Below are 24,767 nucleotides of genomic sequence, written 5' to 3'. Positions count from 1 at the left end.
GAGGTTTGGGACAGAATTGATTTTTTGCTGCAGAACTGTCTGCAAGGTGCAGTGGGAGCAATTTTGCATAGTTCTTGAATAAATAAAACTGATACTGTTTCTTTTGTAAATGTATTCTTTGAGTTAGGTAAGTTTTAACACCTTGCCTAAGATCTTCTAAACATTGTATAATTAGCACTGGTGTTGGATACAATACCAAATCCCAGGTCAGACTTTGGTTCTAAATAGTCTGGGTTTTTCTTTTTTTACTATGGAGTTCATAAAAACAATATTCCATCTCAATATAAATTATGGTGCTATAGACTTAAACAAGAAAATCACCAAACTGCACCACCCAAGAGCAACCACAGTAAGAAAACCACGACTTCTCCATGTTTGGCACAATTTGCAACATGAAACATTAAAGATACATTTCATGTTATGGTATTTAAGAATATTGAACACGTAAACTTCTCTACAAACCTTGACTTGCTGTCAAGCCACGGTCACCCCTAGCAAAGACCACCTACAGATGCCTTTAAAGAAGAAGTGCAATATATCCCCGTGTGAAGTGTAAGTGGTACCATGTGCCCTGCACAAGAGCATTGGCTTAATCTCACTTAGATTTGCTTAAGCACTCCCACTTGCAGATTTTCTCCTGCCATAAATCATTACTGCTTTGAAATATTTTAATGAGTTCTGCTCATCATACTCCCATTTATCCAAAGTCTCTTTTAATCTTGCTAAATTCTAAATTCTGAAGATGTTGTAAGGCAATGAATTGCTCAATCATCATTCATTGAAAAGGATAAACACATATTCGTCAAATTTTTTGTGTTACCTTTAATTCCACTTAATGTTTCCCTTTGAGATAAGAAAGTGAGCTCTCAAGCTTTTCCTTGTACTACTGCTCATTTTTTACTCTCATTTCCTTTTTAAGGAAACTAAACTAAATATTCTCAATAATTAACCATGTATAAATATTTCCATGAACTTCAGCTTCCCTCAAATGTCTGAGAGACTACAACAGCTATTGAAATTCAATTAAAAACTATTTTCACTTTCCATTTTGAATTCTATAGGCAGTTTGTGCCCCAAGATATTTTAGCTATTTTTAGCCCCCCCAAACCACCACCCCAGCAAATTTTAAGCCCACCTAGAGCAAGAGGAATATAGCAGTAAAAATAAAGGCAAAAACCCAAGACTGGCAATGTAAACAACCATCTGAGAGAAGATATACCCATGGACATTATTGGCTTTAGTCTGAGCAAATTATAAATGTGTAAATAGTGCAAGAGGTAAATATATCACATAAGACATTAAAATACTTTTAAAGACTTGTCCTATGGATAATTTTCTAAGTTTAGTGTGATTTTCATTTCCTTTTTATTCAAGGATCAAAACTAGTATGAGGTAACAACTTTAATGAACACATAATTTAAAATTATGTTTGAAATTTGAAATTTCTATCTGTATGTTTGAATGATTCAGACTGATCATTTACTCTAAAGCCCCAAAGCCATCACATCTTTGCTTATAAATAAATGGATTATAAATAAATTGTCATAAATATTCACAAGCCAATAAAATAAGTAAGCTCAGTGTTATCTTAATCCCTCATCTTCACACCCAATTATCATACCATGTTTTCTTTATGTTTATATACCTATATATATCTATGCGTTCATTCTTTGGAAATTAGTTAGCTCAGAATATAGCTATTGACTTAAAGTCAACCTATATTAGCTCCTTAGGTGTGAATTAAAGTGCCAATTACTGATATACAATGACTCATAGCACACAGTTTTCTGTATCCTCCTGTCAGACCAACCATACTTCTGCTCACCCCCTCTCAAGGGACTGGCCCGAGGGAGAAACAAGAACTTCTCACTGAAAAGTCTTCATTATGAAAATTATTTTGCAATGTATCAACATCCTTCGGATTTGACAACACTTTGGATGCTTCATAAAGACTATTTTCTTGTTCTACCAACAGATGGTATGAATTTCTAGTAGGAGATGCAAATTCCTTTTGCATCATTTTGGTATTTTTATGTTCTGCTGCAGACATTATCCCTCTAGATGCAATAAATGTACTTGTTTTAATAGTTGAATGCATGTTACTCAAAACCATGTAATAACACATACAACTTGATTTCAACTGAAGAAGAAAACCAACCAAACAACAACCAAGCAACCTCATAATTCTGCAGTACAGCACAGAGAGTTTATTTTATTTAGCTTGTCATACAGTCTTGCTACAAAGGGAGGTGGCTGTAGATGTTACAGCAAATGGAATATCATCAACACCTGACAGTTATCCCCAGCTCTGCACTTATGCACATCTTAGCTTCTTCTTTTCCTTAGATTATTTCCCCGATTGGACAATTACGTTCCAGTCTCTTCCACTGTGTACTCCTAGAACTGGTGACATTTCTCCCCTCCTTGCTTCCCTTTCCCACTTTCACCTCCCAAACCAGCAGAGAATGTGCTGCCTTAATGCTCTAAGTCCACTCTGGGTGCATTGGAGTCTACTTTACATATGTAACCAGTATCAAGCTATCTATAGATTTATTGGCTAAAATCGAGAACATTTATTCCACCACAGTGCTTTCCATATTGGATGTTCTTGACATTGTCAATTATGTCTTTCCTCTTCTCCAACATATTGCTTCTTTCCTCTTACATGTTCATTCTTTTTTCCCCTTTCCCTGTTCAGTTGCAGGACATCTCAGACTGAAATATCAACACTTTCTTTCTCTGACTTAGCATTTAAAGAGATTATTTTGTATAAACATAGCAATAATGTTTTCAATATATATATATATATATATATATCCCTAGTGATTCATAATTACACATCTTCAACTTGGATTTCTTCCATCCAAGTTAGAGTAGTAATCCTGTCTTTCTAAAATCTATTCAGGATTTTCTAAATAGGAAATAGTTCCAAATAGGAATTTAACATTGCCAAGATCAACTCAACGTATTTTTGTGCTGAAATCTCCTCTTTACTACATGAACAGAGCTATCATCATCACTGTCTTCTCTTGTACTCTAATACATAATATTATCTTTGAATGTCACACTTTAACTTCATAATTAAGCTGGACACTAGATTACATTGTCTTTTCCTGCAAATCACCTCTAAAATGACCAACAAAAATGTAAGTATCTTGCTCATCCATAATCTCTTCTTTGGCTTCAATACCTGTAAGTCTTATTTTCTCATACACATCCACATGAAATTATCTTCCTGCTTCACTACTTAATTGAATCAACTACTCATATATCTTCCTATTAACTTCCATTTTCATTGATATAACCCTTAAAAGTTTAGACCTAATGCTTCTGTTTTCACATGACTGCTCCTGCTTTTGTCATAATAATATTGGCTTTGACTGCAAGATTCCCAAAAATAATTTACTTTTCCCATCATCATCCCTTATGAGAGAAGATGAACTTGTAAGTGAAATCCAAAATTCCCTCTTAATACCCGTTTTAAAATACATCTCTCAGATAAGAGATATATCAAAGCACAACTTGAGAATGACTTGGCAAGATATTTCAGTCTGTGACAGATTCTAGTCCTGTTCTTGATCTTACTGCATCTTTCAGATCATACAATATATACTCCTGTATAAGTATCAAATGACAAAAGCAAGAACCATTTTTGAGGAAAGAAATTAAACAATGCCCTTGCCTAGAACTCAGACAAATACTTCACAGGAAGATTTTTGAGGACTTTTCTGACTATGGGGATGAAGACAGAAACAAGATAATACATTTTCAGCTATGAAAGATTCTGTGGTCTATGTTTGTAATTCTGAATGAAAACACTGGTAATTTTTGCCCTTAGAATTTATTAATTTTTAGAGGGGGCAAAAAAACCCCCAAACATTTGGCTGCTGTCTGTCACTCAGGTTCTCTGTTACAGACTTGAAATTAGCAAGATCAGACTAATAGACTTTGAGATACCATACACCAAACCTTTTAATGGACTGCTGAATTGGTAACTGAACTAGTCTTTTAACTAAACAGACCACCTTTTATGAACTATTATGAAATAAAGTTATAGAAATCAGCCTAGAGGGATGGAACAGAATGTGTTGTGCAAGTGTATGAATGTATTTCAATAGCTACATAACTTTATATTTATGAGAGATGATAAAACAACTGCCACTCTTTTATCCTGTCCATACTGAATATTTTATATAAAATTGCCTATCCTGTTTTTCTGTGAAAAGTACTTTAAAAAGAGGCATCCTAGAGACCTAATTACATATAAGCACTGCAGTTAATTAAGATACGTATGGCTTATCTGTTGAACAGTCATTTTTGCAAAATTAATTATAGCTTTGTTCACTGTATTCTGCAGTGATGAATACTAATATTTAAATTTCATATCAGTATAACTCAAATGTTAAAGATATTAAAACCATGAATTTTCATAGCCCTCTTTGATGTATGTATTTTTATGCCCACTTTACATTCCCCATCAAAGAACAGAGGCATGGGATGGTTCCCCAAAGCCAAATATTTAAGTACCAAACCAAGATTAAAATTTTAAATTTCACAGCATCCAATTCAATGGGTACTCTTTTAAGCCACATTGTTCTTCTGAAAAAAGGGAAGAATTTATTGGTAACTACAGAGAGTGCCATTGCAAAACAAGAAATGCTTCATATTAGTAAATGTACATGGAAACAAATATAAAACCAAAGAGAGATACTGTCACCAAGAACATAACATTGTTGAAAAATACTTTCTAAGGCCCAGTCTGTCCCATATAACTCTGAGGTTTTCTCTTTGACTTTTTTTTTAAAGAAAAGAATTTCTGTATAATAAAGGTAATTGTCAAAAATAAGCATGGTTGACATCACAAAATGTAGTAAGTTTGCATGCATGCTGAATGTGTTTAAAAAAACACATTACAAAGCACAAACACATGGGTTTAAGTCAGGCATAGTCCAATCATGATAAAGCTTTTTGCCTAACCTTTATAGAACTTACTCTGATAGGAAGTACGGATCCGTTTCGTTAAATCTGGATAAAAGTTAGACAGGCCACGCATGCAAAAGTTGTCTTTGGAACATGCCAGTACACCAGCATCAGCAGCAGGCAGAGGAAAGAGAGAAAAAACAGTCTAAAGTGAAAGGAAGTGATATCATAACCAGCATCTAGAACAGCCAAGGTGAAGAAATTTCAGCAGATGCTTACCTTCCAATTGGGAAATATAACAAGAAAAATAATCAAAAAAGTAAAAGATGTGGGATGGATGGTGAGAAAGCAGCTGAGGCTTTTTTTAGATGCATAGTTTCTATGAGCAATCTAGAAGTTGCAATCCTTCTCAGTGGTCATTTATCCACAGTGGGCTCCATTCTGGCAGCAGTGGATAGCTGGAATGATGCCTTAAAGGATTGGCCCAGACTGCCACTGACAGAGAAAAACCCTCTGTGATACAGTGCTTATAACAGCTTTTTCAACATGAGCAATCCTCCACCTTTTGTCCAGAGTTCTGCAGCACCTTGTTTCTGGCTAGCTGCTCACATTTCTTATGGAGCTGCTGTGAGGCTGGCTGAAACCAGACTGAGAAGCTGAAGGTAACTTGAAGCTGAGAACTCGTCTCTTCTCAGCTGTGCCAAATTTACATATTTAACACTTGGCACAGATGGGAACTAAGCTTGCCATGATTAAATGCATAGAAAGTGAGATGGTCTTTCAGGAGCAGAAGTAGGCCTGAAGACTTGTATTTTATTCTATAAATTTTCCTCTAGATTTTACTTTCTGTTTGGAGTGTAAACACATTCCCAATTTAAAAAAAAAATAAAAATTCCCATAATTCTGTGGAGAAGTAGGACTTGATTCAGTGCAGGGTCTGCTGATGAAAATGCTGATGGCATAAACCCACTATCTGTTGCTTTTATAATTTTAGGGTTAGATTTAAAATTCCACATTTTCAAAGATATTTTAAAATCGAATTCTAAAACTTCACAGCTATGAAAAACACATTTCATAATTGTGTCTAACTCTTGCAAGTTACTATGGAATATGTCAAGTGGAAAGACTTGAAACAGATGATCTGACTTTTTCTCATACAAATAATGTTTATACAAGGAAATGTTTAGATAACCAACAAAGTATGGTAAAATTTAGCTCTATTGAAGAATTAATATTTCTAATACACAACACATAACAACAGTTATGACTTACTCGATCCTCTTAGCATCAAATTTTAAAACGGGTTTGTAGGTTTATATTAAGAACTTCACTAATGAAGCACTAATGAAGTGCTTAATTTGAGCTCCTTGTGTTACCTGCATAACATGCCTCCCAGGTGTTATGCACCTCTAAATACAGCTGACTATTCAAATGAATAGCTCCTGGCAGAAAATACATTTAAGCTTAAATTGAAGTCTTACTTATTGGTATGAACTTATTGAAATCAGAAAGAAAATAGCATACAAACTACACATCAAGTGACTGCCAGAAAAACAATTTATTACTCTGCTCATTTTGATTTTTTACAGACTCAGCTAAGGGAATTACTTGCTGACCTCCATCCCAAAAGGAAAAAAACCAACCTCACAAAACATTTTATTTCTGAGAAAATGCCTGCACCTAGAGCATGTCAAGTTTCTTTTGCCAAGTTATAGAAACTCCATTGGCCGGCAAATAGTCATGCATTCCAAAAGCACTAGAAAAAGCCACAGGCAAAAAAAACCAAAGAAACATATCAGGCTCATAAGCACAATGATTTATTTCCTACCTGCAGCAAACTGCCTGCTCTTGCGGGGTGAGCGGGGCTGCCGCTGGTACGGATCACTGGACCCATAGAGGTCGAGGGTGCCCATGCTCAGCAGGACTGTCTTCTGCATGAAATCCACAACTGCCAAACCATTGCAGTTCCCAAAAGCCACTCTGCAAAGAGAAATGTCCCTCAAAAGTGTTAGCAATATGTAATTAAATCCTGAAAACGATAATAATTATTATTATGAATAGTGCACAAACCTTTTCTTCAGGAACTACTCAAGCTCCCGTTTTTTATTTCTTACAGATTTGTAATCCTGAATTTAAAAAAACTGTTTTCTGAATTAATTTTCCAGAAAGCAGTTACAACTTCTACCAACTTTCTGTATCAAACACATTGCAGTAATGTCTAAACGTTCCTTCATTGAACAATATCATTCTAATGATAATGATATCAATTAAGACTAAAAATTGGGACATAGATATTAAAAAGTGGGTATGCATTTATATAAAATACAAATTAAAATATAAATACAAATACATGTAAAAAAATTCTTTTAAAGCTAAATGTTAATGAAAAATGAAATATATTAGGCTGTATTGTGGAGATACCCAAATCTGAAAAGCATTTATAAAATTTCTTCCAACTCTGTCAGCTTATCTACAGCAGAGATTTCTGTTAAAACAGTCTCTACCCCACTGAAATACTTCTGCAAATGCATTTTGATGTTGGTTTGATTTATGGGCAAGATCTCTCTCCTTCTGCATCAGACTGCAATTTTAAATTCCAGACAGAAAGGATTGCAGGTACAGCCACAAAGAAACTCAAAAACCCAAACTATGTTCAATCATATTCAGAATCACTTGCTATCAGGTTCTGTAATTTTCTGCACAGAAGCATAAAAGCACTTAACTCACACTAAAAGTGAGGTGTGCACTCACCTCCACCTGACTCTTCTTAATGTATCTCCAAAATATCTGAAAGGAATTTGTGTGTGGAAAAACAACAATGCAAAAGGAAAGTAATGAGGTGGAGGTAAATCAGGGTAGCTAGAAAATTTTCTAGTGTCCTACCTTTTCTTACACTGCTTCTATTATAAAAAAGAGGGTTCCATATAGCAAATAAAAAAGTAATAGTAAAGAAAAATGAAATTATTTTCCCTCAGTTGTCAAACTAGCAAATTAAGGCACCGTGTGCAACAGTGGCTTGAATTCTACTGGTTGTTACTACACTGTGTTTAGTCCCAACACTGACTGCAGTACAGCATCTATGGAAAAACTATGGATGTACTTTGACTTTTCTCCATTGGTATTTTTTCCCCCATTTGTGTCCCTCAGGGGCCCTGAGGGACAGTACAGCTTAATGTCTTTGCTAGTGACAGAGACAATGGAATGGAGGGCACCCTCAGGAAATTTGCAGACAGCACCGAGCTGAGATGTGCCTGAGGGACAGGAGCCATCCAGAAGGACCTGGACAAACTTGAGAAAATGCTTGTGTGAATAGGGGCAATGGTTTTAGACCAAGAGAGGATTGATTCTATGTGTTCATAAGTTACTGCATTCTGGGAGGAGAAAAAAAAAGACAAAAAACAAAGACAAGTGTCAATCTCATCTATTAATAGTTTAGGGAAAAAAAGATCATTTGCACTTTGAAAATTATTAACCTGAGATTAATTAATTTTCGAAAACATGAGTCACAAGAAGAGCTAGTGATCATTCACACCCCTGGTCAGCACATTAACAAAATGTATAATTTCCTGGTCTGTATTTTTCTAAACTCCTCTAATTTCACACACAAGCATTGATCTAATATTTCTTATACCCAAACAAATGAGTTTAAAAAAGAATCTGAAGTTGCTTATTAATAACACTTCTGAGGATGGATAAAAAAAATCTAGACAGCCATTACTCTTAGCAAGGCTTAAGATAAATTGCTAACAACCAAGTCCTTATGAAATCAAAAACAAAATGAATTTCTCAGTTTTGAGCAATGAACAGAATTAGTTGCTAGGTGATGTCCTATTCTGTTGGTATCTTTCACAGAAATGTCATAAAACCCTCATCAGACATTTCTGGACAATTAATATGCAGATTAGCTGAAAACTGTTACCCCATGAGCCAGTAATAAATTTTCAGTCACTGCTTTCAGTCCAACAGAACCTACTTCAAAACAAATTTATTATTTGTATTTAACCTTGTTCCTCAAGGTTAACCTAATCCTTCAGTTGTAATTGAAGCATTTTGCAAGATAACATGAAGAAATTTTTGATGATTCATTTCAACATAAATAAAACAGTTGTTAATACTTTTAATTTGTAGCCTTGGTACTGTTATAAGTAAACCAATTACATTAAATAAAATTTTTCAGTGTCTGAAATCTTTCATCTTTACTGGGAATAAAGGTTTTTTTGCATCATACTTTATTCCTGTTTCATGGCTGCAGTATAACAGTTCCAGAAATCATAGAAATTTAATTAAAAGAATGCTGGAAACAGACTCTCCAGAACACACACCATTTTATGTCTTTGACCTAGTTAAACTGACTGGTGTATGAAGAAAAATAAGGCAAAAGATGATCCAAATAATTCTACGATTAGCATGGCAAAAACTACATGCTCTCAGGCTTCATGCTGAAGTGGAATAGGTTTCTCCACATGGTGAAGATAGATAACAGGTGACAAAGTAGTAAACAAAAATTCTGATGAAAGAAAGGACTGTGCCTTGTCATAGGCCTGAGGAAAAATTAAGAGTGACAAGACAAAGAAAGAGAGAAGAGAGTCTGCAGAAAAAAATGTAAGGAAAAAGATCTTTCTTGGGTAGATTTTGTAGGAAAGTTAAATTCAGGTTATCAGCCTACTTTATTCATACATGCATTCATTTCTGAAACACTCTTGTACTTAGCTTATGGTGTTTTAAAGGAGGCTGTCCCGTAATCTATTATTGCTCCTAGCAAATGAAACAATTTAGAGCTCTTGATTGAATCAATCAGTGGTTTAGGAAACCACAGTGACCATTAGGAGAACCACAACCTATCAGAGTAGTTTACAAGTGATAGAATGATGTGATCATTCAGATGCTGCCTTGAGGTCTGAGACCTGGAAGGGAGCAAAGCCTAACAATTTGCACAAGTGACAAATGTATCAAGGTACAGTAAAGAGAAGAAACTCCTAGAATTCATTAATAGGAAATGGTCTAGAAATTCAGGCTGAAAACTTGAAAAAACAGGCCCCAGAAGACAGTATTTTTGCAGAAATGTAAAAACTCTGCATTAAATGGCCTAAGTTTCTGAAAAGAGTCCAGTGACTTACTGAAAATCAGCAGGAGTCAGCACCTAACACCAATTACAGCCAATAGTTTTACTGGAGTAACACCTACAGGGAAAACCATTTTAATGTATCAGGGTGACTCTCAGTAAGGGAAAACATTAAAAATTTGCAAATAAACTGAACCTGAGGAAACAATTACACACACTCATTTGCATTGCCATCCAGAATATAGCATTTAAATGCTCCTTTCAATTCTCAATTTCAGGCCACCGACTCTTGTGCAAGCAGACATTAGCACAGACATAAAAATGCTGCTCTCAGAAGACAATTTCCAACTAAAATATGATGTAATGAAAAATGGTATTTAACAGTTAATCACTTCACCATTTTCCATTAAATGCATTTCACCTTGGTGAACCTTTCAAAATAACTTTGAAAATTACAGATTTGAAATGCAATTAGATCTTATTTGAAAGGATGGAAAGAATTATGTGAAAAGATTCAGTCTTTTAAATAGGATTAGTAAAAATATTGGCAAGAATGGCAGTTTAACATCCCATATTACAATCTCTGTGTCAGTTCAAATAACTTTCCCCCAAGAATCTGATTTACAGCATCTTTTGAATACTTTGCTTTGACCTTAATTGTTGGTGGGAAATTTCAAAGTATAGTCGGAAAGCATGTGATTTAGGGCAATAAACAATAAATCAATGCAACCTTAATTCTGAGTTACTTACAGTCCATAAGCAGAGTTTACAGCAAGACTGGTAATCTGTTGTGGAGGCTCACCATCTACCCACACCAACTGGATAACCAGATCTGCCTGGTAGCCAGGAGGCATCCGCACAGGTCGAGCCTTAACGCTAAGAAGAAGAGGTACAAAATAAGAACAAGCAAACAAACACTGGGCCACGAAAAACAACTGCTTTGCATCACTATGAATTGTAAACTTGAACAGAAAACCTAAAATACGTTATTTTGAGACTTTGAAAAAGGGCATTTCCATGTATTTGGAACTTTTGCCTTATGAAGCAAAGCATGACAGAAAAATGTAAAGAGGCAAGAGAAGATGAGAAGATACACCTTTCTGCAGTGGTCCCCACCAGAGCATATTAAAAACTTATGGACTTGACAAATCTATTTGTCCATGTAGTGCAAACAAGTCCTGTTTTACTTCTAGGAGCATAATAACCTATTATGTGAATGAATGGTTCCTACACCAAATCTGATATAACTATTAAGACTTGTTCCTACTGTGTTATGGTAAGTTCAGTGACTTGCAAAGCAGGTAGTGAAGGTGTACATTTTAAGGGGAAATGTAAGAGCTGAACACCTCTGTATGACTGCTTTATGTGCTTTTTTGGGTGGTACAACAATGTGGGATACGCTGGAAGAAATCATTATGCAATAATAGCAATACTTTGAGGTATTCATGTAAGTCATTAGTACATTCATGCTGTAGTAGTATTTTACAGATAAAACCCACTAGTCAGTGCATTTTCACTGTACCTGTTACTGGTGATAGTGCTTGTATTGCACCCCTTTGCACATAGGCATAAAATAGGGCAGTATACTTTATGAGAAAGTCATTCCTGATCTATCCTCTAAATGCATTTCTTTAACAGCAGCTTGGCACACTCACTGTTCTATTTCTTTTCCCTGTAGTACTCTTCAGACCTTACATGTGTCTGGAGCAGTAATCAGGCACTTGGTTTGGATATTGTTGTAGGAAAGACGTGACAGTGCAGTTCAGCAAGTGCTCAACCCACTACAGTTGGCAACAGTTTCGTATTGTTGTTTTCTATCAACAGCAAACCTCTGCTCAGAGTTTTGCAATTTCTGACCTGTTCTGCTGGCACTAAAAGCTTTGCCCTTTTCTTTGTTCATATGATACATAGCCACGAGCATTTTTGAAGTGATGCTATTCATAACCCTAAAGAAGCAAGCTCTGGATTACGCAGGAGTATTCGTGCTGAGAACAAAGGTGTGAACATCTGTGAACTCAAGCTGCCAAGGGAGAGGGGTCCTTTGAGACCAGGATAAACTGAAACTACAGGAGTTGTATACAGTAAAAATGTATTCTTTTCAAAGAAACTTCACAGCAAGCAGAAGCTGAATATTTTACAAACAGTCTTTCAGAGTATCTTTGTGATGGAGCCCTTCAACTTCTAATATCTGTGGATAAGCCTTTAAGAGGCATAATAGGGGTGGTCTTTCCATCTGGTACCTAATTTTCAGCTTTCAGCTCCTGCCCTTAAAAATGTTAGAAAAATATAGACCAGGTAAATGAAATCCAAGAACCAGGACTTAGTCTAATGCCCTTTTAGGTGAGCTTTCCATCCATATTTTCTAATGGGTAATTAATGGTGTGGCAGGACACAAGATGCAAGCATGCTGCTCCAACAAGTATCTGTCAAAGCAAGAATCTGTTTCCTTCTTCTAAAAAAGCTACCATGAGACTGACAATGGCTGCAGAAGTAATTCTGATCTTCTAAAACAAGTTTTTTAATGTGGTACTACTTTTCCAATGTGTTTTTAATGGCATCCTGAAAAATTAGAGAACTGCAAGTACATTCTAAGTTTTCTTTTGGATTGCTGTCACTTGAGGGGAAAAAAGCAAACACATTTCCCTCTAAATATTTTTCACTATAAATTTGAGGATCTGCTTTGATAAAAATGGTTATTATTTCACAGGGATTTTCTCTAAGCATATAATAAACTGTAGGTGGTGAAAGACTATAATAATGGAGTAAAATAATTTCAGATTTAATGATTCAGGTTGTCATTACCATGTTTCTGTGACATCTTACTCCTTAAGAATCTTTGAGCTTTTTCTCTTGTTTCCCTAAGCATCCTGTCTAAACAGTAATGCAGATATTCAGGTCTGCACCTTGTTTTGGATGGCTTTTTATCTGAAGTGTTTATAATAAAAGCCAAAACAGACTGCAGGAGTATGAGCAGAAGGAATGTAGACATTTCAGTGATTCCCTTGACACGTTCTTTTTATGCTACACTGAATTTCATTGTTGCAAAGTTTTGGTTTTTAGTTGTTTTCACAAGATATTCACAGTTCCTTATCACTTTGGAGTTACTTGAAGCTACTGTCAAAACCCCTATTGACCCAATTTTGGGATGATACTAGAAGTCTGGGAACAAAGACTGACATTCTGGGTTCAGCTTTACGATGACAGCATTTACATCAAAAGTATTTATCTGCATAATCACAAATCCATTGGTTTCTTAGGTTATTACAGCTGCCTATTTCACTGCAAAATCTTCTGAAAGAAGCAAGAACAGTATTTATTCCATACTGCTGCCTGCCTCTCCTGGTAACAGTTACTTTTGATTTGAGAAAAGTCCCAAGTTTTCATTACTTCAGTCCCTTCAATTACTTTCTTCCTAGTAGCTATTCACAGACACAAACACATTCAGTCATTCTGACTGCTGGCTAGAAAAAATTGTGTACTGTGGAGTGCCATTCCTTTGCTGTAAAAATGTTGAGAAACAGATATGAAAATAAACATAATGGAGCCAGTTATGTATGTGTGCAAATTTTTATGTGCATTATCAATACAGTTCAAGCTGTGCACTCACCCTCCATGTGCAGCTGGTTGCAGCTTTACATTAATGTTGTTCTATTTTAGATTCTATCCTGCTGCCCACCTGAATGACTTGCATATAAAGTCAACAGCATCACCCTGGTCTTTTCTGACTTTTTCCAGTGTTTTCAGCACTACTTTCATTTTACCACCATAATTCTGTTTAGATCAGAAGTTCTTACATAGACAAGGTCTGTGGACCCAGCCAAGGTTTGGGGGGAAAGTGCAGATATTTGTATGTCTTTCCTGAGAAGGATAATAGCATTCATAAGTATATTTTTATCTAAATGTAGGAGTGTGCCAGCAGTTCTAGTGGTATAATTACTCTGACTTTGAAAAATCACTTCTCAGTCAAAATAAGACTACAGTTACCTTGTCTAAAATTTGACAAAAATCTATTGGCCAGCTTAATCTGAGATTATTGGAGATAAGAAAACTTCTAAAAAGTAGCAGGCTGAACCTCTGTGGGTTCATTACAATTTTTCTGCCTCCAATGTCAACAATTCCTCTCTTTCACAGACAAAATCAAGTAAGAATCTCTTAAGCAAAACTCTTAGCCAGTGAAATGATTAAATGATTGCATTCTTCCTGATATCAATGTCATAAATAGATTTCACATTTGGATTTTTTAAATAACTAATCTCTGCCTCTTCTGTTGATTTTCATCCTTCAAATTAATGATTAAACTGAGGTCTGAAGTTCAACTGCCTGACTGAATGAGATGGACAAATGAACAGAATGCCAAAAAATACTGTTAATTTTTCAGGGACAATATCACAATATTGCTTTTAAATGCTAATGCCATTTTCAGGAGCCAAGCAGCCCAAAGTAGCAAATCAGGAAATGTTCATTTTAACTGCTTTTGAAATAATTGAGGCATTTAAAAGATTTAATAATAATTAGACCAAAATAATAATGAGAGCAATCCTTGTCAGCAATGCACTCTAATTGCTGGAAAATTACAGTTTTTATAGAGTTTTGTACAGAATTACTGTTTTAAGCTATTCAAATCCATAATTATCTGCCTTAATAATAAGAACATATTGATGTACTCCAAAACAGTGACAATATATTCTAGCAGAAAACAATCTGCTTTTTTCCTAAAGATTAAACAAATATACATTTCCATGCTATGCGATTGTTTTATGGTTATACATTTTAAAGAATGTTTCATAAGTATGAACAGTTTCCATGTCTTACCACACCATAAAATGCATACAGTTCTTTAATTTAAAAAAAATCCAGTAGTATATTAATTAATCAAGGAGAGAAAGCTTTGCACACGCCTGCTTTTACAGAAGTTTCTTCATGAACTACCCTCAGAAATTCCTTGCAGATGTACTCCTAGATCACCTTGGAAAATGACAGTCAAACCTTCACTCTAACAGTTTATATTCTTCAAAATTACTTCTATCCTTTTACAATCCCTTGCTGATTATTTTGCCTTAATTATTTTGTTTGTTCCAATTTCTGGTTTCTTCCCATTTTGTGTCAAATATAGACAATTAATCTCTTTTTCTTGGGAGTTGATGGATTGACTAACAGATAAGAATGATTTTTATAAAGATCAATATTTAAACATTGGCATAAACTTACCTAAGACATGGGATACTGTCCTTCATTGTTCCTTCACATGCTACAGTGTTGGTACTGCCTGAAAGGCTCTTTAAAGAAGGAAGCTGGGAGGAGGCATCTGGGAATGGAGGATTTGATTCTGGTTCAGGAGTAATGATGTCTTCTACTTCGCACTGAAGTCGTACCTCTAATGACTTAAATAAATGAAAAAGCTAAGTTATCATTTTATAAGGAAAGCTGCTGAAAAGTTCTGTTACTTTCAAATAAATATCAATATGCCTTCTTTTTTTCTTTAAATAACCCCCATTTATCATTATAATTTGCAGGCAAAGAATCCTGTCATTTGTTATTTATACAGAGTAACAGCATCAGATAGGAACTAGAAGGATCACCAACTCTGCCTCCTGATTACTTGTACAGCAGAGTCTCTAAGAGACAAGTTTTATCCAGGGTGGATAAGCCTGACAGTGTGAATAGTACATAAACTTCATTTATCCATAGGTGGGGCCGGGAAATCAGAGATTACAGCACAGACAGCTCTGTGTTCCTTAGAATGAACATAAGTTTGGTGGATTTTAGAAAGCAAAATTCAAACCAGTTACTTTTTGCTTTCCTTCTGGCCTCTCTAGAAAGGGAAGAAGATGCCAAACCACCCTACAATTCTATCTACTAATTCAGGAAATATTAACTGAGGACTCCAGGGAGGCACTGCACAGGAAGTTCAAATCTAGGTAAGTAAATACTGAACAATTCTTTCTACCTCATGAGTTGTCCAAGGAAATCTGCATTTTGAAAGAATAAAAACCAAGGTACAGCTCTCAGAGACAAGGTCTGGGGGTTACTAGCTGAACAGTAATTTCAGTGCTGCTACCTTCAAAGGAATAGAAGTAATTGCAGAGGTAGACACTACAAGCTCAATCTTCGTGATCTTTCACTGAGACATCATCTGTACCAGAGTGAAGATTAACAAAATAGCTAAATTTCATTACCTATTTTGGGAGAATTGGGAGATAAAGGTTAGTAGTACTGAAGGGATCACCTGTTTCTCAACCATTGTGCTAAAACACACAAGATTTCAGAAAGAAGAGATTCTGTTCAACCAGGAGAGAGAGTCCTTTCTCAAAGTTTCCTTTTTTTCTCCTTTCAAAATCCATGGATATTTTGTGCCTGAATCTTTTAAAGAAATGTACAAACAACATTTGCCTTCAAAGACTAATGAGTGAAATATTGAGTTCAGGAAAATCTAATCTGGAAGTAATTGCAGCTGACTGAAACAATTTATAATGCTGTTTAATCTTTATGCAGGACTGGAGTAACTCTTGAAGAGTATGTTCTTCTGCTTACCATGTCAGAAATGCATCACTCTTCTTTGAATGTTTTTTCTGCATGTATTCCTTTTTCTACTAAAGTTAATTTTGTTAAGTTCTAGCTGTGCATTTGAAGAGAGAAGGAAAAATTCAGGCCAAAAACATGATTGTAAATTTGTCTTCTGTTTTTGTCCCTGCTTTGGCTGGACCTTAGGAGGGTTATAGAAATCTTGAACTGATTTATTTTGACACAGAGTAAAGATATTTTTGGGGGATCTCATCACTGGGCTTATTGATTGATTCCCCTTTCCACATTCAAATGAATGTAAACTTCTTTCCTATGTTTCTTCTCAAGAGATTTGAAGAGGAGCTTCACTGAGGAAAGACTGCTCACTGAGAAAGTGATCATGTTTAATTAATAGATCCTTTTGAGACAGGATGGAGTGGATTCAGATAAGAAAACAAAAATAACAGCAGTAAATGCTTTTTATATAACTGCATGGCAATGACTCCAAGGTTGGATATGAAGCAGAATTTGTCACATGCATACTCCTTGCCTCCAGAATCTGATATGAAATGATGCAAATAATACTTGTGTTGAAGAAATTCCAGGCATAGCCTATGCCCCTGAGGCATATTCAGCTGGAGACTTCCCTACTACACAGAGCAACCTTTGAGCAGCCCCCACACTTCCTATTTGCCACAGCAAAAACATTACAACACTGACATCAGGGCAGTCAAACCAATGATTAGAACTCCACTTAAAATACTGGGATTTGGAGACTGAACTCAAGGTAAATTCAGCCTTACTGATAAGGAAGGGAGGACACAAAGTGCTTTGTGCCTCAGGCAGCAAAGAAATCCTGAGACTGGTCAGCTCAGTCTCAATACAGACAAAAACACACAGCCTGAAGTCAGGTACAGATTCCAACAAAGAATTCCATACTTTTGATTAAAAATCCCTCCCATCATTTAGAGCAAAGACTTGAATGCAAGCAGCAAAAATGCAGAAAGAAAAGAGAAGGCCATTGCAGAGATGCACAAAACCCAGGGGAATTCTGTGAGTATGCCACCAAGATTGCATAATTTAATATTCAGGGAAAAATGCTTATTAATTACAGAAGAAATCTAAGAAAATGTTAAATTGTACCTATTATAACACTTTGGAAAATACCCGTAATGATGCAATTCAGCCAGAGAAGTGAACAACAGGGAAAAAAGACATTAAATTATAGATAATAAAAGATAAGGTGCATTTTCTGTAGAACAATGTAAAAATACTGAAATGGAGTAATTTTAGCAGCATTATACATGAGCTGGTCAGTAATGTGAAATTACTGTTCATCAGTTTTAAACCTTTCCTGAAATGATACATTCAGGCAGCTTAATAATTGCCTTGGGGGGGGGGGAGGAGAAAAGAGTGGAAAACAGAAGAACTACAGCTAATGAATATCATAACTACAGTTATGAATATGCCATACAGAATGGCACATGGCTAGAGGCCAAAAATAACACAGTAACAGGTTTTTTGCCACAGTAGAACTTTCTAAAGAGCATTAAAATAGTGTGAAAAGGAAAAGAACTATAATCAGGGAAGATAACAAGTAATCTGGCATTTCATATAGTTTTCATCTTTAGGGAAACAACGTCAGCATAAGCCAGAAAAATATCAACTCTTTGTTTTGTTAAAGCCACTGATAATTTTCAGTCTCCTTATGAACAGAAATTAAAGAGATTAAATACTTGAGTTAAAAAGAGCATTGTGCACATACATAATGTACATTAACTGATAAAAACATACAGCAGACAGTAATTTTAGACCAGATAAATGCAACAGAGATTACTGTATCACAAAGTCTTAAAAGCAAACTATGTCTGAAAGCTGCACTGTATGTGCAGTATGTATTTTACTAAAGCAAAAAGAAAGTGGAGAGTAGGTTCCCAAACCCTCAGCTTTTTGTCAGTAACTGAAGTAGGATCAAGATTTCCCTGGAAAGGTTTAAAATGGAATGTCCCTAAACCTGTATTTATAGTGATTGCTGTTTCTATTTAAGTACTTGAGCACAGATGAAGCAAGGCAAATTGATTTAGAAATCGTTGTCTTATTAGAGAGTGAAATGAGTACTTACTGCAATTTCAGTATTTACTTCATGTTTGCTGAACCTGTAAACAATCACATAGGCAGAAACTCCTGCCACACAGAAAATTCGGCTTTCAGGACACCAGTACATCATCTGAACAGCAAAAGGATCTTCTTCCACAATCTCAGCTGTTACTTTTCCTTCTCCCACTTTCTGTTTTTCAAAGACCTTTGATGTTTTTAGTTTGTACAACATCTGTAGAGTAACTGGAATATATTAAAACATATAAAAATACTAACATGAAGCAAATCAGTTATAAAATTCCTCAGTTCCCACCTTCTTCTCAGTTGTGGCATAACAAGGAATCTTAAGAAAGCCTAAGAGGAGAAGATATGTATTATACAATCGTCCAAACTAGGTCAACAATACAGATACTGTTCTGGTACACATTACTGGTAGGATATGCATTTAATACTTCTCAGAAGGGTATTTGTCTGTGCAATATTCTTAGTACTTTCTGGGGAAGGGTGTCAAAGGTGTAAATCATTGTGTTCATAATTAGGCTTATAATCAGTGCTATAGAGAGGCTCTGATCATATTGATACTTTCTAAAGAGATGTGAAACTAAGATTTCATCTGTCTGAGGTTATGGTCTTGATAGAATGTAAAGAGTGTATGGCAATTCAAGAAAAAACATTAGGAAAGCATGCTGGTGGCCTGGTCAACACAAAATTCTTCTGAATTAATGGGAGTTCAAAAATTTTTTTAATTTCTTGACTAATATATAGCTCTATATTTATACCTGTATATAAAATCCTAGTGTCCAGAAGCTTTGTCGAGATTAGAACTCCACTGCAGCAAATTCCAGAAGTAAAATGAGGGGTGACAATTCACCCCATTATATTTCAAATTCTTCCCTGTTTTTACTACTTTTACATTGGTTTCTCAGTGGCATTAATCAGTAACTGCATTATGTCAGAGAAAGCCAGTCAGGCTCAGCACTTATAAAGGTGTGCATATCCACAAAGGCAAAGCTGCTGCCTACGTCAGTGTAATTGTGGTAGCTCAGCCTGGCCAGCTTGTGTAACAAGAGCAACAGGAAGATGAAAGGACAGTGTTTTAGTTATGTAACCAGATGATGAACACAGCAAAATTACATTTTTGTTTGGCAGTGCAGATATAGTCCAGGAGGTTTAGCATATACAGTTTTTAATGTTTTAAAAAGTTTTAGCACATAGAGCACTTTTGATTTCACAAATTACAGTAAGGGCTTCTGTAATAAATACATAATTCTTCCTGCCCTCAGTGGCAAATAAAGAGGATTCAGGTTGCCAGTTAGTGCCAGTAGCAAATCTAGAGCGGCACTTCAAATCAGGCATCATGGGTCCATGCACATTATGACTGAAAGAATTATAGAATCAAAGGGTACAGAGTACAAGACAAGACTCTCTATGCTCTATTACTGGGTACCATCTGCACAAGTAAATAAAAAACCAGCAATATCTTTTGAATAAAGATGCATTTTGGAAACAGCTCCAATGGCCTAGCAAGTCCTTGTCTCTCACAGATCTGTGCTTTCAGACACAAGACTACACAATTAAAATATGTCTAAAAGCAAAGTATTTTGTGCCTTCAAATACCGGTAGGATATTATGTTTGCTATATATATATATATATATATATATATATATATATATATATATAATATAATATATATATTATGTTTGCTAGGGAATCTCAAATGAACTCTGAACTCCATGAAAAAGTTGAACACCTTGTAAATAAAATAAATAACAAAACATTGTAATAATCAAAACCTTGTAAATAAAGAGTACCAAGTGCGGTAGGAGTAAACATAGTGCATGCCCTGAAAATCAGGACATCAGAGATGCACTGAAAATACCAGCACTGTTGAAGAGATTGTGAATATTCATGATCATCTAAGCTTTTAATGTTAAGAAAACTTCCTACTGCAGCATGTATATATTGATTAGGTTATGCTTATATTCCCTATGAGAGGTTTTTCTTCTTTCCCCATTTCTGCCAGAGTTCTAGAAGGAATAACTAGCACACTGCTTCCTGTGCAGTACACACACTAAATGCCTTGGGGTCTTCCCACAGTCTGCATTGTTTTCACCCTAACTTTAGAGTCTGTATTTGCACATTCTTCTTAAAACTGAAATATTCACAAGACAAAGTCTAATATCTCACCATACTTCTCTAAATAAAACTAATTATCCAATTATCCTACTTTTGTTCATATCAAAGCCCTCAAAAACTTCTGTTTCATTAGATAAACTGTTGACCTCATTTGATGATTGGTGTTCACCATAACTTGAAGACAGAGGAAGATGTAAATTCTGAGCACAATGTTTCTGTTCTCCCACCATTTCCAAACAGACAAATTACATAATAAAAAACCAACCCATGGCCATGTTCAGTTCCTGTGCCTATTTAATACATGAAATGTATTTTGTGAAATGAGGCTTTGAAAATCCTCATTTTGTCCTTGTCCATCCTGAGTGAAAATATTTGGTATTAAGCAAAAAGGTAGGTACCTGACAAAGTAATCAGGTTTAGCTGACATTAAAAACTTGTCAACATTCCCCATGCTTGGCTGGCAATGGTAGCAATATTAATAATTTCAATTCTGTGGCACCACGTGGAACTAGCAGGTATTTTAAGTACCCCATACTCCATGATCTTGGCACCCATTACAGACTGGTTATTAGGGTCATATTAAATCTCTCTATGCCTAACATTTCATCCAGAATTTTCTCTCATATTCTTTCTTCTTTAACACACTAATACCTCATAAAAGAGAAATATTACCCAGACATACCTGTACCATCAAAGAGACAAGAATACAAGGCAACTCTACAGGAACTTTGGTGAAGTACTGTCAATTATTTGAAGCAGAATATTTTCAATTTCCATCAAAATGTATGTGTATTTTAATAAACATATTTTACTAATGAATACCATATGTATTTTCTGTAGGGGAAAATACTGGTTGCTGATATGTGCAGTTATAGTTAGATTATATGGAACAAGTATTTTCTGAAGCTTTTTCCTGCTAGGATGAATGGAAACGCTTCCCAATTATTTCCTAGGATTTGAGACTGGACAAGAAATGGTTTCAGTATTTTCCACCCTCACCAGATTAAATGTTTTGAAATATATGAATGTATTTTAATATTTCATTTTTACTTAGCTATAAAGAAGACTTTGCTGTACTCAGTATAGAAGTGACATGACAACTGGAACTGAATGTTAGATCTAACTGAGCCCTCTCCTCTATACACACAAGAATGTGCTCTAGGGATTTTTTACCAACACTTCATCCTTCATAGATTTTGGTATGCTGGACCTTGAGTTATTATTCCTCACTCTTTTCTGCCTAATATATCTCATTAGCAGCATTTTTTCTCTTAACTTATTAAACATTTTCTGAATTTCACCCCTTTGACCTAATTATATCAGCCCAGCTATCACTACTCAACCTGTTAAATATCCTGTTTTATATATAAATGTGTGTTTGTGGAATTTATCAGCATTATGTAAAAGTGAACTTTAGAAACTTACTGGCAGAAGCATCCCAAAATTTTACTGATCCATCTGCATGGCTTAAAAAAATATAAAAATTAAATGTGTTAAAACAAGATGCAATTCTAAAACATTATCTACTTTCAGTGACTAATAAAAACAATCAGAAAAAAAAATTGTTTATGTAACTCTCTATAACTTACTGACAATATATTAAAGACATAAGTACAAACTAGAAGAAAATATTTTGTTATTTGGTTTCATTTGGTTAACAACATATTTTTATGCATTTCCTGCAGAGAACTAAGCCCCCAATAAATTTTAAGATTGCAACAAGAAGAAATTAATTCCCATACTAATAAAAAGTTTAAGTCACAGCACTTTTGGCTTTGCAGTGGGCCAGCAAAACCTATGCACTCAACATTGCCATGTACAGTGAACTTTGAAAGGACAGAAGGTTCTTTCATTCTGCTTGATACTTCACAACTGTGCTCCTTTTATTAACATAAAATTGCTGAAGCAAAGCTGGAAAAAGGAGACACTTCTGTTTACAATGAGAATGATCCCTTCATCACCTTCTCATACTACTGCATACATCATAACTTAATGTTTAAAATCAGATCTTTAGTATAATTGATAATAACAATTGAGACTAGAGAAAAACTCATTGTGCATCTTAGCTCAATGAACAGTGTCTGTTTTACAGTGTGATCCCTTGGGAATCCACCAGGCACTGCTCATGGGGCTCCTACTACAATCTGAGCCTTTCTAGGCCTTTTTGCTCTGTTTCTCTGCACACAAGGTGAAATTCATCCCAGTGCACCACAGCCTCACTAATGCTGAGTATTAAAATGAATTGCCAAACTGTCCCCAGACAGAGAGTCCTGAGAGCCAGGGGACAACAGCTGCTCTCCTTTTTGAAGCTATTCTCTGTGACCTTCAAGGCCAAAATATTCTCTTGCAAGAGATTTTTTTTTTCCAAAGACCTCACTTTCACAAGCATTGCTATCTAACACTGGGAGCTCAAATGGTCATTCTTAATTGTAGCTCAACCCTGGGTACTAAGCTCTGCTTTCTAGAGCAAAAGAGAATTTCTGTGGTGACATTACTCAAGTAAAGAGCCAGGAAATGCAAAAGTGGTGAAGTCTCAACTCTTACATATAGGTAACCCACAATCAAAAGGAGTAGACACAAATAGTTTAAAAGCACCAATCCCCAGTTTCATTCTCACCCTGTAATAATGATTTCAGGATATGTCTGAGCTCCAAGGTTCCATGCTCCACCACTGATAGGCCACTCCTAAACAAACAAAAGTGCAGAGATCACAACTTATTCTGATGAACCTTGCTTGGCTACTTTTTAAATTCAGGAGTAGACAACATCTTCCCTCCAAAAAACCACTAAAACTTGTAAAAGAACAAAAATATGTATAATTCAAGGCTTTTACAGTTTATTAACATTTTTGTGTCATCAGTTCAGGCTTTGGAAACTTAATAACCCTTTTATATTATCAACTAATGTTCTATGCTTTAAGAATATTTCCACACAGCTAACATTCAACAACCTAAACCAGGAATGAGAAGGAAGAATAACAAACAATTCTGCTGGTCTTTTGAGAATAGCTTTTCTCTTGGAGATTCCATACAACACTGAATAGACCGAGAATTTATTTTGAATATAAAGACCACTGAAGAAGCTGGGCCAGAAACAAGTATCAGAGCATGATGCCATGAGATAAGAGATTGCAACTTTTACAGAAAATATGAGATCATAATCTCTTCCTTGCCCTTTGTTTACTAATGCTGCCCTGTGCCTAAAGCCCTGACATGTATGGATCTAGAATGCAGAGGGTGACACATGTGCAGAGTGGGTCAGGACATGTGCAGAGTATGAGTGGGTGGAGAAAAACCAGGAGCACAAACTGTTTGTGTGGACACATGGAATGGATGCTAGTGGCTACAGAAATGGGTACATGGGTCTGGCACATGAGTGACCACCTGCCTTCAGAGTGCATTTGTACATGCACAAATAAAGCAAGGAGGCAAAAGAGGATGCAGAGAATACAGGCAGGCATGCAAAGTGTATGAGGTAAGGGTAGATTCAAACAGAAGAAGTAAAAATATTTTCTGGAGTACTTTTGTGAACCAAGATGCAAAAGAAGTAGAGAGAGCTCACTTTTTGAGTTAATGGAAAACAACCCAGCTCCAAGGAGAATACTTCCGTTGATTTGAATAGAAAATTGATGATGTCTGGCTTGTTTACCCAGTATTTTTTTCTAGTTTATTTATTAAAATGCATTAGTTCTAGCCAAAATACAAACCAGTTAAAAGCTTGAAATTTATAAATTAATTGCATTTCCTCTTTTACTTCCTGAAGTTTGTCCTATTTCTAGAGCATTATGGTAAGACTTTGGTAGCTCAGTAAAATTATTATTATTATTATCCCTATTTAATAACAAATCTCACAGACATTGTCATCTCTCACTGAACATCTGCTTAAATCTTTCAATTATAATGCTTTCACTTTTTTCTTTGATAAAGAGAACCTATCCATACAAATTTGAATTGTACACTGCTAGCTTGCCTTTAACACAATCTGGCCTGGAATAACTCCAGCATCTTAATGATTAAGTCCTATCTAATGATAATTAATTGTTCTGCTTAA

The 24,767-nt window shown here is 35.4% G+C and overlaps 1 protein-coding gene across 4 annotated transcripts in view; it reads right to left on the bottom strand.

The window, feature by feature from the left end:
* Window positions 1-24,767, bottom strand: part of STXBP5L (syntaxin binding protein 5L) — a 185,161-nt gene that overhangs the window by 42,682 nt on the left and 117,712 nt on the right. For 2 of the 4 annotated variants that reach the window (XM_066572126.1, XM_066572128.1), the window contains exons 13-19: window positions 23,335-23,402; window positions 22,143-22,183; window positions 18,606-18,823; window positions 15,191-15,363; window positions 10,733-10,858; window positions 6,749-6,900; window positions 4,993-5,064 (exon numbers count right to left, since the gene is read on the bottom strand). In XM_066572126.1, the coding sequence (XP_066428223.1) occupies window positions 4,993-5,064; window positions 6,749-6,900; window positions 10,733-10,858; window positions 15,191-15,363; window positions 18,606-18,823; window positions 22,143-22,183; window positions 23,335-23,402 (850 nt within the window). The remainder of the gene's footprint in view (window positions 1-4,992; window positions 5,065-6,748; window positions 6,901-10,732; window positions 10,859-15,190; window positions 15,364-18,605; window positions 18,824-22,142; window positions 22,184-23,334; window positions 23,403-24,767) is intronic. The other 2 variants (XM_066572129.1, XM_066572130.1) reach the window with 1 other exon arrangement.

The sequence above is a fragment of the Molothrus aeneus genome, chromosome 2 (genome assembly GCF_037042795.1).
Source record: "Molothrus aeneus isolate 106 chromosome 2, BPBGC_Maene_1.0, whole genome shotgun sequence".
Classification (NCBI taxonomy): Eukaryota; Metazoa; Chordata; class Aves; order Passeriformes; family Icteridae; genus Molothrus; species Molothrus aeneus.
Note: the sequence above shows the minus strand (reverse complement) of the source record. Positions and strands in the feature narration are given on the sequence as shown.